The sequence below is a fragment of the Pelobates fuscus genome, chromosome 1, assembly GCF_036172605.1.
Source record: "Pelobates fuscus isolate aPelFus1 chromosome 1, aPelFus1.pri, whole genome shotgun sequence".
Classification (NCBI taxonomy): Eukaryota; Metazoa; Chordata; class Amphibia; order Anura; family Pelobatidae; genus Pelobates; species Pelobates fuscus.
The window spans coordinates 418,167,117-418,185,494 of NC_086317.1; the positions used below are offsets into that span (position 1 = coordinate 418,167,117).

The 18,378-nt window shown below is 39.8% G+C and overlaps 1 protein-coding gene across 1 annotated transcript; it reads left to right on the forward strand.

Moving 5' to 3' along the window:
* Nucleotides 1-357: 357 nt before the first annotated feature.
* Nucleotides 358-6,714, forward strand: LOC134570121 (keratin, type II cytoskeletal I-like). Its single transcript, XM_063428484.1, has 9 exons — nt 358-1,043; nt 1,363-1,583; nt 1,788-1,848; nt 2,471-2,566; nt 3,383-3,547; nt 4,487-4,612; nt 4,837-5,057; nt 5,628-5,662; nt 5,749-6,714. The coding sequence occupies exons 1-9, from the start codon at nt 438-440 to the stop codon at nt 6,081-6,083; spliced, it is 1,866 nt and encodes a 621-aa protein (XP_063284554.1). The 5' UTR covers nt 358-437; the 3' UTR covers nt 6,084-6,714.
* Nucleotides 6,715-18,378: the final 11,664 nt, after the last annotated feature.

An 18,378-nucleotide genomic window follows, 5' to 3' on the forward strand; every position in this document is an offset into this window, starting at 1 on the left:
AATCATTACATGCACTTGAAAGTAGATTTTTTTTAATTAAATTTCACAGTATGCTAATGATCTTGTGAAAGTTATAGTGAGAAAGCCGACAACCTTGTTTTTAATGAAAACAAACAGAAGGGATATATATTATAGTTACAATGATCATTCAACTTCTTTACTCAAAGGCACAATACGATGAGTACTGCAAACAAAGCAATAATTTCCCATAGGTGTGATCGGTTTAGCAGATTTATGGGTAGCTGCCAGCTTCGCCAAACCCACTATTGCAGTAAGCTGGTCTTCTGACACCCATGCAACCAAACCCATGTTTTCAATCAGATAAAAAGGGAGACTTTTTTCTGTCTCTGAGCAAAGGGGCACAGACTCCTTCATCACTTCTGTTCCTTTACAAAGCTTTCCTTGTTCCCTTTTAAATATTGTTTTCAGAAAACATCATGGCATATAGTAGGAGAAGTGTTGGTGGTGGTGGTGTTAGGGGAGGTGGCAAAGGCTTTAGCTCCTGCTCAGTTGGTGGAGGTGGTGGAGGAAGGATAAGTGTAGGGTCTAAATTGGGTGGCAACTTTGGAGGACAAAGTTTAATTGAGCTTGGTGGGCATAAAAGAACTGCAGTTAGCGCAACCAGCGTTCGAGTTGGGGGAGCTTATGGTGGTGGTGGTGGAAGATTTTGTGGTGGAGGAGGAGGAGGATTTGGTGGAGGTGGCGGAGGAGGATATGGTGGAGGTGGTGGAGGAGCAGGAGGATATGGTGGAGTTGGTGGAGGATATGGTGGAGTTGGCGGAGGAGGAGGTGGATTTGGTGGAGGTGGTGGAGGAGCAGGAGGATTTGGTGGTGGTTTCGGTGGGCAAGGAGGATGGGGCGGACCTGGAGGTGACCCTGGCTTTCCAGTTTGCCCACCTGGTGGAATTCAGGAGGTCACAATTAACCAAAGTCTTTTACAACCATTGAATGTTGACCTCGACCCAGCCATCTCAAAGAATAAAACAGAAGAAAAAGAACAAATTAAAGTACTCAACAACAAATTTGCTACTTTCATTGACAAGGTAAGACTGGACATAATACATTTGTTGGAAAAATAATGTATTAATTTATCAGTATCTTTTTTTAAATCCCAAAAATTGTAGTTTGTTTTTGGGCTTATTTACAGTAGAAAATTATGCAGAACGTTTTAATGTTGTATAATGTGCTATATAGTTGTTTAATGTGAGAGTCCACTCTCAAACATTTCATTAAAATAAAAACGTATACTAGTATTGAATTAGTGGGAGACAAAATATGTTTCAATATTAAATGTGTTTCATGAACATATTTATGTAGTGATTTTCTTTCTGTTTTAGTAAAATATGTCATGACTCATTACAGGTTAGATTCCTGGAACAGCAGAACAAAGTGCTAGAGACAAAATGGAGCCTTTTACAAGAGCAAGGGCAGAAAGGTGGCTCACAGAAACCCAGCCTAGAGCCCCTTTTTGAAGCCTACATAAGCAATCTGCAGAGGCTGCTTGACAGCATACTAGGCAACAAGGGGCGTTTAAGCAATGAATTAAAGAATATGCAAGACCAACTAGAAGACTTCAAGAAAAAGTATGTTTTGTGTGTCCTTTTTATAAACACCACAAATCCATTGAAAAATATATATATTGTTTTCTAGTTCAACATTTTTTAAATGGGAAATGCTAATTTGATCGATAATGTTCAATTGCAATATAGCATCAGTAATATTTATCTGCTGATAAATGTATGTAACCAGCAAACTTGCATTTTGAAATTATGATATTCTCTATGTAGGTATGAAGATGAAATTAATAAACGAACTGCAGCAGAAAATGATTTTGTGGTGCTTAAGAAGGTGAGATACTGTTCAATTATTTTTTAATGACTAGGAAACTAATCATATATATAAATGATACAACCTATTGCAAAACTGTATTTTACCACCATGTGATGGGTGATCTCTCTATGACACCAAAGTTAAAATGTACCTTTGTAATAAATGACGGGCCTGGTGTATCTGGCACTTAATGGGACACTCTAAGCATCAGAACCACTGCAGCTTAAAATAGTGGTCCTGGGGCAAGGAGACTACCCCTGCAGTCTAATACCAAATATGGTATCTGTCGACTCAGACAGCCACTAGAGGAACTTCCTGATTGTGGTTCTTGTAATCCTTGCAGAACGGACATTTGTGTATCCATGCTCTGCAATTGGTGCACATACGCACTTGTGCCCCAACACTGCCCTATGAGGAAGCGGTGGATTGCCTAAGATCATCAGTAATGAATAATGAAATGGACACTTCCTTAAAATGTCCCTATACCATAGCATAAGCTGACAATAGGAGTATTGCTATATTGTGGAAAGATAACACAAGCGGTTTATGAAATTTTGAGCAAAAATGTAAAATATCTAGTTAAAACATTTAGTAAACCATGATGTGCTTAAAATAAGTAATATATGTATTGTTTTTACAGGATGTGGATGCTGCATACATGAACAAGGTAGAACTAGAGACCAAGGTGGATCTCTTGAAGAGTGAAATTGAATTCCTGACGACTCTGTACGAGACCGTAAGAATTCGTCCTCTTCAATTTAAACAATATGGACATGTTTTATTTGGGGAGAATTAGGAAACAAAGAGTCCTCCAAACTCTGCAGCAAAACAGTGCAATGAATGTGTGTGATACTGTTTCATACATTATGTTTCATGGGACTTTATTAATTTCCGTTACATTTAAAAACAGAAAAGTCCAATTAAATAGCAATAACATGTGGTTTGAAATTTTTTTAATTTTTGTGTCAGTCATTTGAACTGTAATTGTTATAGTAATTAAAAAATTAAAAAAATCATTCCAAGCACCATAAGCACAACAAAGCATGTTCCAAGTACCATAAGCACAACAAAACCCGCAGTGGTGTTGATGCTTTGAATGTTTCTTCCAACCAGACAATTTACTAACTGATCCAATGTAAATTGTTATTACTGATCTATATATATATATATATATATATATATATATATATATATATATATAAAATTATGATATCATTATTGTGGTTAAAAGATAGTTTCCATTTACCTGTCTGGATTAAATAATTTGATAATGTAAAATGAAATGCTTTACTTTAATGTTTTTGCCCAGCCTGATTAATTCTAGTCTGTGGTCATGTGACACCAAGAGAACATAGTGATAACTTGAAGGAATGTGTTGCCATGGCAGCAGAAAAAGAGTCTCCGGTTGTGTTTTTAATATTCAAAACTAATAGGAAACATGTTCTTTGCTTACTAGATCATTAAGTATTTTTTTTCCCATTGACAAATAGCATTGTGATATATGAATTGCATTTCAGTAATAAAACAATAATGAGAGACATGTCATTTACAGGAAATGTCAGGAAATCAAGGACAAACCACAGATACTTCAGTAATCCTGTCTATGGACAACAACCGCGATTTCAACACAGATGATCTTATCAGGCAACTGAAAGCCCAATTCCAAGAGCTTGCAGATAGGAGTAAGGCAGAGGCAGAGGCAGCATTTAATGACAAGGTAAGCACTATTGTTACACCTGTAATCTCATTAAAATGTACAAATTGGGAGCACCCTTCACCCACTGAAAATGTATTCCTAATACACATTTGGAACCTCCACTGCCAAACTACAATTTATAATAAAATAAAAATATCGGTGTACTAGATATATCCACATTGAAATGTGCATGCATTTAATTATGCATTATTTCACTGGTGGTATATCTCAAAGCAACTTTCAAAGCTGACCTCTTGTCTGAAACCTTTGCAAGCACTGCTCTTCTAATTCAGTCCTTTCTGTCGCTGTCCAATCACAGACTTCCCAATGCAACTCAATCAGAAGTCTCTGCAAAGCAGGTGCTCTGAGCAATTCTCTGTCTATTGAGGTTAGCTCCACGGAGCTAAACTACCAGAAAGTGACAGATAACAGAAACAGTAACAATAGCAGGCTGTCTGACAGCCAGGGAGATTAACAAGATGAATTTATAAAAGGGCCAATAAAAAAAGAGGACACACTATTCACACATAGAGCACTTCAGCAAGCTAAAGCCTGGAGTGTCCAATTTAAAAGACTCTTTGAAACATACTGACTGAGGTATAGCCAAGGTCAATGCAGGAATCTTTCTACCGAACTATGTATCCTTTGGTGGTAAAAAGTAAATATCTTATACTAGAAACCTATTTTAACTGTTACAAAACATCATTGGAAGCAACGATGTACAAACATTATTGGACACTAATAAAGTAGAGACCAATACAGCATTTCATGAACTTTGGGACACATATAAATATACCTGTAGGTTGTAAATACAACTATATTTTGGTATATTTTATACAGAAATAGATACTGTGTTTATCTAAGAATTTGTATTTCTCTTATGACCTGCTTCACATTCACTAGTGACTTGATTTGTGCAGCATTATACAGAAAATGTTGAACATTCTATCTGCTTTGTAGTACCAACAGCTTCAAGCAGTGGCAGGACAACATGGTGATAATCTAAACAGCTCTAAGAACGAGATATCAGAGTTGAACCGCGCAATCCAGAGACTAAAAGCGGAAATCGAGGCTGTAAAGAAACAGGTAGGTATTCAATCCATCTCTTGCACGTACAAATGATGGCTATATAGATCAGGATAGTCTTTTAATTGAAATGTATAGTTATATGGTTCCAATTAATTAATTTCTAATAAGAAACATATTGTCCATTCTAGATTAGTACAGAAAAAGTCACATATTCCTATAGAAGAAATGTGTTAAGGTCTGTAAAGAAAAAAAATATATATATATATATTTTCTCAATGCAGATTGCAGGATTTCAACAGCAAATTGCTGAGGCAGAGGGACGTGGGGAACTGGCACTGAAAGATGCTGGTAAGAAATTGGCTGACTTGGAAGCGGCTCTACAGAAGGCCAAGGAAGAATTGGCTCGCCAGATTCTTGAATGTCAGGAACTTATGGGCGTTAAACTGGCTCTAGATATTGAAATTGCTACCTACAGGAAACTACTGGAAGGAGAAGAGGACAGGTGAGTAAAAGTAAACTCTAAAACACATTTTTTCTTTTTTATATCATTTAAAGAACTATTGCAATATCTATGCTTGCAATCTACATTATCTACTGGACAAAATAGTGAAATTAATTTCATACCAATGTCCATCAAGCCCAAGAGGAGATTTTCTATCAAGTGTGAGAATGATCCTTGACCTATGAACACATAATATAAATCTAGTCTTACGTTAATTCAACTTAAGCATTTGACATGAACTACAGATTGGCAGCCTTTAGCATGGTTGGCCTAATAATATAAAAGTAATTTTCCTGATAAACCACAATATCACGATATAATAAAAAAACATTGAAAAATAACAACAGTCACACAACTGGAGGAAGCTCAAAAAGGATATAGCATTATTAAAGGACCAGGATGCTCATTACCCAAGGTTTGAGTAATATTTGAGTAATTCAGTGGATTTTCCTCTTTGCGCCATCTTGCCAGTAAACTCCTATATTCATTTACCAAAGAAACTAGGCATTGTAACTATAAAACGCAACTTGTTGAATTATTCTTAATATGTTTTTTATTATTCTTTCACAGAATGTCTGGATACACTGTCAGCAATGTCAGCGTTTGTAAGTAAACATGTATAATGAGAATCAACGTGTATAGTTCTAAATGTATGTGTAATTGAAGCTAATACATGTTTTTTTAATTTTAGCTGTGGTCAGTGGAAGTTCATCCACTTTTGGTGGTGGAGCAGGAGGAGGAGGAGGAGGAGGAGGAGGAGGAGGAGCCGGTGGCACAGGAGGCTATGGATCTGGTGGTGGAGGAGGAGTAGGTGGAGGATATGGCTCAGGAGGAGGCTATAGTTCTGGAGGAAGAGGATATTCAGGTGGAGGAGGAGGATATAGCTCAGGTGGAGGAGGAGGAGGAGGGCATAGCTCAGGTGGAGGAGGAGGAGGGTATAACTCGGGTGGAGGAGGGTATAGCTCAGGAAGCAGAAGCTCAGTGGCCGTTGGAAATACAACATCCTCAACAAAAAAACCCTATTAGAGCAGCTATAGTCTTCAAAGTCTAACCTCACTATACTTTTTCATCGATACCCAATTTCATTAAGTTTGACTAGTCCATTTAAATTTATTATCCTGTTTTTATTTTACCAATAAACCCTTGGTTAGAATGCAGTAATACCATTTACGGTAAACCGTGCTACTGCAAATCCTAGATTATAAATTATACCAAGAGTTGATGAATTCGATCTATTCTGGGAAGAGCAGCAATAGCAGATTATTGAGCCTTGTGTATGAACTGTGTATGAATGAACGGAGATATTCTGACAACATATTGTTGGATTTGTGCAAAGATATCATGGACTAGGTAGCTTAAATACCATAAAAAATAAAGCTCTCTAACTCTTGTGATGACTTTTAGAATGTATTCTCTTTGATACATTGTCTTCCTAATGCACTGGGGAGGTTGTTCTTTCTACAGTGAATGTTCTGCGGGTGTTGACAGCCATGTGTCTTATTTTTCCTGCTTGTCTTTATTTTCATAATGTGTTGGAGAGAGGGATCCTGGGCGTTTTGTATATAAAACTCTCCTGGTGCATTTTTGGATCTTCCAGCTCCAGGCTACAAATTCTTGACTTTTCTGTAAAACTTTAATAAAGAGCATGTGGATTTTATGTGATGTTGAGCCATTTTTTTTGCTTACATGTATATGTTTGATATCGTCTAGATAATATGCAATCACAGTAACTGAAATTTGAGTTCTTGAACGAACACAAGATCTAACTATTTCAAACATTTAATTGAAAAACAAACAAAAAATACATGAAAGAAAATTCTCAAATTTACATTTTGTAGGAATTAAACTGAATGCAGCAAATAATGCTCAAAAAAATGCTGAATAAAAAAAAAGACACAGAAGAGTAAATAAAACAGATGTGAAAAGCAACCTAAGCCAGACATATTATCTTCTAGCCAATTTTCAGCCAATTCTACCAGTCCCTAATCTTTTATTGGGACATCAATAATATATGCCTTTATGTTTTATGTTCTCAACATACGCATTCGAAATGTTAAAATATTATTTGGCTAGAATTAGAATTCTTGGATTTCACATTGACATAAATATAGATATTAAAAAGAAACTGTTAATGGAAAATGTTAAAGTCAATGACTCAGCTTTAAGAACCACCGAGAGGTTACCTTGCCATGCACCGTGACATAATTAATGGCAGCCGAATGACATCTGGCTTCTGCAGAGCTACAGAATATGGATGCTTCTACTGCATTTCATTCATTGGCTAAAAAACATCAGCTTCGTGTTCTCGGCCAATGAATGAGTATCTTTGCATAGACTATGCAAATACCTAACATTAGCAAGACTAGAACTCTCGTTCGGGGCTGGATAAGGAAATCTGCCGGAGGTGGAGCTACACATCCGGTATCTAGTTGCAATATCGCTGTATGTGGAGTGTTAAAGTGCTTATGATCCTTGGAGTAACCTTTTAAAATACTTATGTCTAAATTCATTGAAACGTTAGTATTTTAATAAGTCAAACAGAAACTAATGGTATTTCTGGAATAAGTAATAATTTGAAGTTGCTTTTGATTCCTTACAGTTCATGTTTTAGTGGATATCCCTGTTTTGATAGAGGCTCAAAAATAAACAATTTTAAAATGTTTTAAGAGTGAGAATTGAGCTTCTTGTGGTACTTGCTCCTACTATAATTTCGGTATTGTTAATGATGCATTCCTTGTTTGAATAAACATATCACAACACATTTCTGCCCTAAGCATCTTTACAGCAGCTTCCCATAGAATGTATTTCTTAGATATATAAATACCATCAGTATTTTATTAAATGCTAATTAGATTCAGGAATTATAGTAATTATTCTTAATTAATCAGGGCTGAAAACTTTGAGAAATTTCCAGCTTTGTTTAGAGCCAAAAATGGAAAATTACCCAAAACAAATAAAACAAACATGAAACATCATCTATCACTCATATCGTTACCTATGCAAATGAAACAACAGTAAACAGCTAGTAAACAAACCATATATCAAAGAAAAACATCTTATGTTAATGTGAATAGTGGCAAAATTTCAATTTTAAAGCACATAAGATTAATTATGTTTGTTTGCAAAGAAGTTACAATTAGAGTTGAGCGAACCCGGACTGTAAAGTTCGGGTTCGTACTAAACATTAAGTTGTTTGGACCCGGGACATGAACACGGACATATCACTGTATGATTGGGTTGGAGTTCGGTGTACGGCGATTTAATGGTGCGTTTTCGAAGGCTGTAGGGCAGCCAATCAACAAGCGTTTGACTCGTGTGCCCTTAGAAGCCATCATAGCCATGCCTACTAATTGCAGAAATAATTCTGCAAACTAGTACATTAGTGGAGTGCACTTCATATCTGAGAGTCAAATAGAAGCGTCAAATACTGCGGTTACAGCGCAGTTTGAAATATTCTTATTTTCTGGGTGCTAATCTGCTAAATAGTAAGTTAGTGTCGTGCTCTTCATATCTGAGAGTCAAATAGAAGCGTCAAATAGTGCGCTTACAGCGCAGTTTGAAACATTATGATTTTCTGGGTGCTAATCTGCTAAATAGGACATTTTGGTCGTGCTCTTCATATCTGAGAGTCAAATCGAAGCGTCAAATAGTGCGCTGACAGCGCAGTTTGAAACATTCTTATTTTCTGGGTGCTAATCTGCTAAATAGTACATTAGTGGGGTGCTCTTCATATCTGAGAGTCAAATAGAAGCGTCTAGTAGTGCACTTAGCGCAGTTATAAACATTCTAACTGTTTTGCTTCTAATCTGCTAATAGTACATTTTGGGGCCTGCTCTTCATATCTGAGAGTCAAATAGAAGTGTCAAATAGTGTGCTTACAATGCAGTTTGAAACATTCTTATTTTCTGGGTGCTAAACTGCTAAATAGTAAATTAGTGGGGTGCTCTTCATATCTTAGAGTCAAATAGAAGCATCAAATAGTGCGCTTACAGCGCAATTGTAAACATTCTTATTTTCTGGGTGCTAATCTGCTAAATAGTACATTAGGGGGTTGCTCTTCATATCTGAGAGTCAAATAGAAGCGTCAAATAGTGCGCTTACAGCGCAGTTTGAAACATTCTTATTTTCTGGGTGCTAATCTGCTAAATAGTACATTTTGGGGCCTGCTCTTCATATCTTAGAGTCAAATAGAAGCGTCTAATAGTGCGCTTACAGCGCAGTTGTAAACATTCTAATTGTTTTGCTGCTAATCTGCGAAATAGTACATTTTGGGGCCTGTTCTTGATATCTGAGAGTCAAATAGAACCGTCAAATACTGTGGTTACATCACAGTTTTAAAAATTCTATTTTTTTGGTGCTAAATAGTACATTTGGGGTGTACACTTCATATCTGGTGTATGTGTGCAACACTAGCTAGTTACCGCTTCTCATGAAAGTCTAAAGACAAATACCGTATATACTCGAGTATAAGCCGACCCGAATATAAGCCGAGGCCCCTAATTTTACCCCAAAAAACTGGGAAAACGTATTGACTCGAGTATAAGACTAGGGTGGGAAATGCAGAAGCTACTGGTAAATTTCTAAATAAAATTAGATCCTAAAAAATTTATATTAGTTGAATATTTATTTACAGTGTGTGTATGAGCGCAGTGTGTATGTGTATGAGCGCAGTGTGTGTGTGTGTATGAGCGCAGTGTGTGTGTATGAGCACAGTGTGTGTGTATGAGCGCAGTGTGTATGAGCGCAGTGTGTGTGTATGAGTGCAGTGTGTGTGTATGAATGCAGTGTGTGTATGAATGCAGTGTGTGTGTATGAATGCAGTGTGTGTATGAATGCAGTGTGTGTATGAGTGCAGTGTGTATGTGTGTGATGCAGAGTGTGATGCAGAGCCTTGGTGGGGGGTGGGCCTTTTTCATTATTATTTTTTAATATTAATTTGTTTGTTTTATTATTAATATTTTTTATTATTTTTTTTATTATTAATTTTTTTATTGTAAAATTTTATTTTATTATTATTATTTATTTTGGTTTGTTTCCCCTCCCTGCTTGATACATGGCAGGGAGGGGGGCTCTCACTCCCTGGTGGTCCAGTGGCATTGGCAGTTCAGTGGAGGGGGCTGACAGGAAGCTCTTACCTCTCCTGCAGCTCCTGTCAGCTCCCTCCTCCTCCGCGCCGGTCCGGTCAGTTCCCTCTGCAAGTCCCAGTGTAAGTCTTGCGAGAGCCGCACTAGGACCCCGCGGCTCTTGCAAGACTTACACTGGGAGCTGACAGAGGTGCTGCACGGACCAGCGCGGAGGAGGAGGGAGCTGACAGGAGCTGCAGGAGAGGTAAGCGCTCTCTGCCAGCCCCCAGTCTGTATTATGGCAATGTAAATTGCCATAATACAGGCAGTGACTCGAGTATAAGTCGAGTTGGGGTTTTTCAGCACAAAAAATGTGCTGAAAAACTCGACTTATACTCAAGTATATACGGTAAATGTTACCTATGGTGCATGTAGTATAGAAGGCAAGACTGAGACAAATCATTCGGGTTACGTTTGCCTGTTGACATGTTAATTACCTTAGACCATTAAAATTCAATAATCAATGAAAAAACACACTGTCATACAAAAATATGTATTATAGACAAGTTAAAAACATGAATACAAGTCATGCTATAAAAAAAATTAAACAAGTTTTAAAATATGTATGGGCCAACCAGTGGCTGTAAAAACAAAGTTTTACTGGTTACATTCATGACTACACGCTCTAGTGAACAGGACCTTCATGTAGTGTGTTCTTTTTTTTTTAATTATACAGCATCCTTTCATGTGCTTTTCAGCTGTCATATTGTTATTACCAATTTTTGTTTAGCCTGATTTTTTTTTTTTAAAGTGAAAAATAAGTGTTATTGTGATCGCTTCATATACAGAAGCATTAATATACATTTCTATATTGTGTAAAGACACAACTAGAAAGTTAAAAACCAAACACCAAAACAACGTGCCAGACAATCTACCTGTGCATGGCTAGTGTGATACAATAAGTCTACATCTTGAAAATGCAATAACACACAGGAGATGGGCGAGAATTTTTGTTTTGCAAATGGAACTTTGATTTGAATTTACTACATTGGTGACTTGTAATATTGTTTCACACCTACAACACTTATTAAACATATCTGAGTGATAGAAAACAGATTGATATTTTCTACACTAGAAACTACCAGATAACAAGCTGCTTTATTTAAACCAGTTATCAATAGCCAAGAGGTACTTAAAGGACCACTATAGTGCCAGGAAAACATACTTGTTTTCCTGGCACTATAGTGCCCTGAGGGTGCCCCCGCCCTCAGTGTCCCCCTCCCACCGGGCTCTGGAGAGAGGAAAGGGTTAAAATCTTACCTTTCTCCAGCGCCGGGCGGGGAACTTTCCTCCTCCTCTCCTCCTTCCTAGTGACGTCATCGGCTGAATGCGCATGCGAGGCAGGAGCCGCTTGCACATTCAGCCGGTCTCATAGGAGACCTGTGGACGCTGGCGTCTTCTCACTGTGATTTTCACAGTGAGGAGCACGCAAGTGCCTCTAGCGGCTCTCAATGAGACAGCCACTAGAGGCTCTAGAGGCTGGATTAACCCTCAGTGTAAACATAGCAGTTTCTCGACTGCTTATCCAGATATATCCCATTTATGCATTTTTTTTTTGTAAATCTTTCTTTTATTATGGCACATGCGTTATGGGGTACAGAATAAAGAGAGGAGGCAATGTGGGGTAACACATGTTAATGATAACAAGAAGGCGTTTAGTGCACTCTGAAGAAAGATTGCCATATTTTTGTGTTTTAAAACATCATGGGAACAGTATAATGATACAAGCTTGGTAACTATAACGAGTTAGGTTAAGTTAAAGAGAGTAATTGCTGCTTAACAGTGTTTATGAAGTATGCAGATTCATCCAAACATTAATAGCCTGTTTGAGAATGGCCAGTTGGCCACGTTTTTAACTCTTATTGTACTTTAAGATTAGACATGCTTTGTAGTTGCTAACAATCGGTAGATACCACACAGCATCAACAACATATATAGACATGACATATAGATACTACTTCGCTGAACTGTAAAGTAGGTGCTAGAGTAACTAAGATCTGGCTAACGTTTTGGTCAATTGCTGAAATGCAGTGAGAGAGTTAATAAAAGGAGTTTTCAACATTTGTAAGTATTGCTAAGCATACTCGTTGTGTTAATGTTAGTGAAAGGCTCTGAAAGCAGGCAAGAAGGTATACATGTCCACTAGTATATGAAAGTCATACGTTGAGGTAACGTTGGCGGCTCTAAGCGGCCACACAATTACAGCAGTGTTAGAGTATCCCAAGTCCTGTTCGGTGTCTAGGCTGGTGGCTGGGGTGTGGGCTGTTGAGACACTTCACCCGATGCCACTAGGGTGCTTCCGGAGGCAGACCACCCCGTGGCCCGGCGCGGTGCTCTCAGCAACATGTCTGCCCGGATTCTCCTGATTCCCTGCTCTCCGCCTGCTTTTTCCGGGTGTATGGAGTCTGGGGACCGTGTGTCTTCGGCCCGAGGCCGTAGTAGGGGTTCTTGCCACATGTCCATTGACCCCATCAACAGGGTCGTGGGCCCAAGGATTTGCCATTGCTCGGCTGTCCCCTCGGGTGTATGGGTGGCGTGGGAGGGTTATCTCCTGACGAACCCCCAGCTCGGAAGAAGAGCGTGTGGCCCCTTTGGGGGCTAGGTGCACTTGGCGGTGTGTCCGGAATGTGCTCAGGAGCTTGTTTGGGTCGGGTTCTGCCTCCGCCCCGTGATTGCCGACTTGGTTTGGCGAGGCCTCGCTTAGGCTCCACGTGGGACCCAGCCGTAGAGCTCCGTTAGGGTCTGCTGGTGCCGCCGGGTGGCAGACAGGTCGGACAAACTGGCGGGGGTTATTCTTGGGTGTGGGGGTGTGAGTGCCGGAGTCCGGTGAACTCAGTGTGCTCTCGGGCCCAGATGATTTTTGGCTGTGTTTCCGTTGGGAGGCCGCCTTTGCTTTCCATGGGGGGATCACCCATATACGGCGCCGGGTAGCCGGGCGGATCCAGGCCGCCATTTCTCTTAACTCTCGCTTGTACGGCTGTCTCCGGGTATCGTGCCCCCTCCACATGCATGTGCATAGCTGGTGGAAGAACTCCAGGGCGTCTCTGGGTGGCTTAATAAGTGCGGGTTTGGTCCTGGGTTGTGTCCGTGCCTCCAGTTCAGCGAGGCCTAGTCGGTCTCGCTTAGTTGTGGGTGGCGTTGCTTGGTCTGACCGCTGTGTGGGGATGATCGTCCCCTGCGAGGACCGGGATGTCCCCCACCGGTCCAAAGGGGGGGGTAGCAGGGCTGAGGTGAAGTCTGGTTCGTGAGCGCATTCCGCGCCAGGGGATCGGCCGCCTCCCCCGGGCCTCAGGCTCCGCACCTGTGTAGGCCGCATGGCCGTTGTAGGCTTTTCCGAGTCCCTCCGGTGTCGGACAGGTATCGTTTTGTTTGTGTGGTTGCGCTGTGTCTGTTTCCGGGCACCGTGGGCTGCTGCGGTCACCGTGTCGATCAAAATCAGCGTGTTTATGCTCTGTATAGAGAGAGCTCTCGAAGTGTGCGACCGGCCATCTTGGCTGTCAGGCCCCGCCCCCCCGATTATACTTTTGCTTTGACATTCATAATCATATTTTTTCATTTGTCATTGAATCAATCAGCAGTCTTTTATGTGCTAAGTGCTTAGTTTAATCCACGAGCACCTTACTGCTATCTTTATAGAACTGGTATTTCCCAACGGATGGGAGCTGGGACAGACCATTGAATAGATTATTAATTACTTAATCATTATATCGGCGTTCTGACTCCCATTTATGCTTTTTATGTATATCTATCTATTTATCTTGCTTTTACCTTTTATCAACATCAGTTCCCTCTTAAAGGCACAGTACCATTGCACACCTACTCACTTTCATATCCAGATATTCACCCTATCTCAGCCATATTCTAGGCCAGCTCCTGGTATCTGCACACACTATCGGTGTTTATCCATAGTATTTTTTCTATAGGTTTTAGTGGATTCCTATTTTTCCAGTTTTTGAGCGGCCCAGTGCCAGACCTACTCCCTCACCCCTGGTTAACACATTAGGTGTACCAGATACAATTATTTTATCTATAATTTTAATTGTAGGTGTATTTTAACAGTGAAAGATAGAAAAAAAAAAAAAAACAATCCAGAAAAATACATGTCAAAAAGGTTACAAATTGATTTGTACGTCAATGAGTGAAATACGTATTTGATCCCCTATCAATCAGCACGATTTTTGGCCATGGTGGAGAGTTTGGAATCTGATTGATCGCTTCTGTGAACAGGTGTCTTTTATACAGGTAATGAGCTGAGATTAGGAGCATTCTCTTAAAGGGAGTGCTCCTAATCTCAGTTTGTTACCTGTATAAAAGACACCTGTTCACAGAAGCAATCAATCAGATTCCAAACTCTCCACCATGGCCAAGACCAAAGAGCTGTCCAAGGATGTCAGGGACAAGACTGTAAACCTATACAAGGCTAGAATGTGCTACAAGACCATCACCAGGCAGCTTGATGAGAAGGTGACAACAGTTGGTGTGATTATTTGCAAAAGGATGAAACACAAAATAACTGTCAGTCTCCCTTGGTCTAGTGCTCCATGCAAGATTTCACCTCGTGGAGTTCAATGATCATGAGAACGGTGAGGAAATAGTCCAGAACTACATGGGAGGATCTTGTTAATAATCTCAAGGCAACTGGGAACATAGTCACCAAGAAAAGATAACACATTACGCCGTGAAGCACTGAAATCCTGCAGCGCCCGCAAGGTCTTCCTGCTCAAGAAAGCACATGTACAGGCCCATCTGAAGTTTGCTAATGAGCATCTGAATGATTCAGAGGAGATCTGGGTGAAAGTGTTGTAGTCAGATGAGACCAAAATGGAGCTCTTTGGCATCAACTCAACTTGCCCTGTTTGGAGGAGAAGGAATGCTGCCTATGACCCCAAGAACACCATCATTACTGTCAAACATGGAGGTGGAAACATTATGCTTTGGGGGTGTTTTTCTGCTATGGGGACAAGGCAACTGCACCGCATCAAAGGGACGATGTACTTGATGAGAACCTCCTTCCCTCAGCCAGGGCATTGAAAATGGGTCGTGGATGGGTATTCCAACATGATAATGACCCAAAACACCAAGCCAAGGCAACAAAGAAGTGGCTCAAGAAGAAGCACATTAAGGTCCTGGAGTGGCTTAGCCGGTCTCCAGACCTTAATCCCATAGAAAATCTGTGGAGGGAGCTGAAGGTTTGATTTTGCCTCAAAACTTTAAAGACTTGGAGAGGATCTGCAAAGAGGAGTGGGACAAAATCCCTCCTGAGATGTGTGCAAACCTGGTGGCCAACTACAAGAAATGTTTGACCTCTGTGATTGCCAACAAGGGTTTTTCCACCAAGTACTAAGTCGAAGGGGTCAAATACTTCTTTCACTCATTGACATGCAAATCAATTTATAATTTTTTTGACATGTGTTTTTCTGGATTTTATTTTTGTTATTCTGTCTCTCTGTGTTAAAATACTCCTACCATTAAAATTATAGACTGATCATTTATTTGTCAGTGGGAAACGTTCAAAATCAGCAGGGGTCAAATCCTTTTTCCTCACTGTGTATTCATCAAGAGTATAGCCTACATGTCAAAAAGAAACTAAAAAAGGTTTTAAGATAAAAAGGTTGCCTCACATCCAGTCATGATCCAAGGATGTAAATCAGCCTAAAATAATGTCAGTGCCTGCATGTATTTCACCCAACATGTCCTGCAAACTGCCCTTAAAGCAAAGTATTATGGGGAAGATTAGATAAGCCCTGGATGGGACATGCTACAAACTATTTGTGTGAGCATAAATCAAAATGGACAAGAATAACCAGAGAGAATAAAATAGATAAGGTAGTTCTCCACTTAAAGAGATAAGGAAGTCTTTACTTAGCTATTCACGTTTTTATATGAAATGGCACACTAGATTAAAGGGACATACCAGTGCCCAAATACAAAATAAAAATTACTGTTTAATAGATATACCCCAATGAAAACATGCACGCACTTATTTATGCATTTTATCGTTGGGGATACCACTTGCAAAACATGCATTTATCTTGTCTGCAGTCTTTGCAAGCCCTCCTCTTCTTTCCCAGTCCAGACTTTCTGTGGCTGTCCAATCACAGACTTCCCAATGCAGGTCAATGAGAAGTCTCTGCTAGGAAGGTGCTCTGGGCAATTGCTGCCTTTTGAGGTTTTTTTTTCCACTGATCAATCAAAATCTGGAAGTAAAAGGACTGGTTGTCAGATTGGCAACCAGGGAGGTGTAACCAGATTAGTTCACAAAGATGTGTCAGTTTCTATTGATACCTGAATTTTTTTCCAAAAAGAAAAAAAGAGGAAACACTCTTCACACATAAGGTTTCACAGGAAGCTAAAGTGCTTTAGGGGTATCGAGTGTCCCTTTTACACCATATCCACACATTTTACCCTTGTCAGGGTGCTTCATTATAAAGGAAGGGAAATATATAAGAGCTGATTGGTGTTTCCAGAATACATATGAGATTTGAGTCTTAGTGAGTGATCATAAATGTTTTTGCCATAATTAAACGGAGCAAAAAAGTTAAAGCATGGTTAAGTTTCTTAAGATATATACAGGGAGTGCAGAATTATTAGGCAAATGAGTATTTTGACCACATCATCCTCTTTATGCATGTTGTCTTACTCCAAGCTGTATAGGCTCGAAAGCCTACTACCAATTAAGCATATTAGGTGATGTGCATCTCTGTAATGAGAAGGGGTGTGGTCTAATGACATCAACACCCTATATCAGGTGTGCATAATTATTAGGCAACTTCCTTTCCTTTGGCAAAATGGGTCAAAAGAAGGACTTGACAGGCTCAGAAAAGTCAAAAATAGTGAGATATCTTGCAGAGGGATACAGCACTCTTAAAATTGCAAAGCTTCTGAAGCGTGATCATCGAACAATCAAGCGTTTCATTCAAAATAGTCAACAGGGTCGCAAGAAGCGTGTGGAAACACCAAGGCGCAAAATAACTGCCCATGAACTGAGAAAAGTCAAGCGTGCAGCTGCCAAGATGCCACTTGCCACCAGTTTGGCCATATTTCAGAGCTGCAACATCACTGGAGTGCCCAAAAGCACAAGGTGTGCAATACTCAGAGACATGGCCAAGGTAAGAAAGGCTGAAAGACGACCACCACTGAACAAGACACACAAGCTGAAACGTCAAGCCTGGGCCAAGAAATATCTCAAGACTGATTTTTCTAAGGTTTTATGGACTGATGAAATAAGAGTGAGTCTTGATGGGCCAGATGGATGGGCCCGTGGCTGGATTGGTAAAGGGCAGAGAGCTCCAGTCCGACTCAGACACCAGCAAGGTGGAGGTGGAGTACTGGTTTGGGCTGGTATCATCAAAGATGTGCTTGTGGGGCCTTTTCGGGTTGAGGATGGAGTCAAGCTCAACTCCCAGTCCTACTGCCAGTTTCTGGAAGACACCTTCTTCAAGCAGTGGTACAGGAAGAAGTCTGCATCCTTCAAGAAAAACATGATTTTCATGCAGGACAATGCTCCATCACACGCGTCCAAGTACTCCACAGCATGGCTGGCAAGAAAGGGTATAAAAGAAGAAAATCTAATGACATGGCCTCCTTGTTCACCTGATCTGAACCCCATTGAGAACCTGTGGTCCATCATCAAATGTGAGATTTACAAGGAGGGAAAACAGTACACCTCTCTGAACAGTGTCTGGGAGGCTGTGGTTGCTGCTGCACGCAATGTTGATGGTGAACAGATCAAAACACTGACAGAATCCATGGATGGCAGGCTTTTGAGTGTCCTTGCAAAGAAAGGTGGCTATATTGGTCACTGATTTGTTTTTGTTATGTTTTTGAATGTCAGAAATGTATATTTGTGAATGTTGAGATGTTATATTGGTTTCACTGGTAAAAATAAATAATTGAAATGGGTATATATTTGTTTTTTGTTAAGTTGCCTAATAATTATGCACAGTAATAGTCACCTGCACACACAGATATCCCCCAAAATTGCTAAAACTAAAAACAAACTAAAAACTACTTTCAAAAATATTCAGCTTTGATATTAATGAGTTTTTTGGGTTCATTGAGAACATGGTTGTTGTTCAATAATAAAATTAATCCTCAAAAATACAACTTGCCTAATAATTCTGCACTACCTGTATATATATGTATGTATGTATCAATCAACTCTTTTATATAAGACTGTCTTATATTCAATCATTACT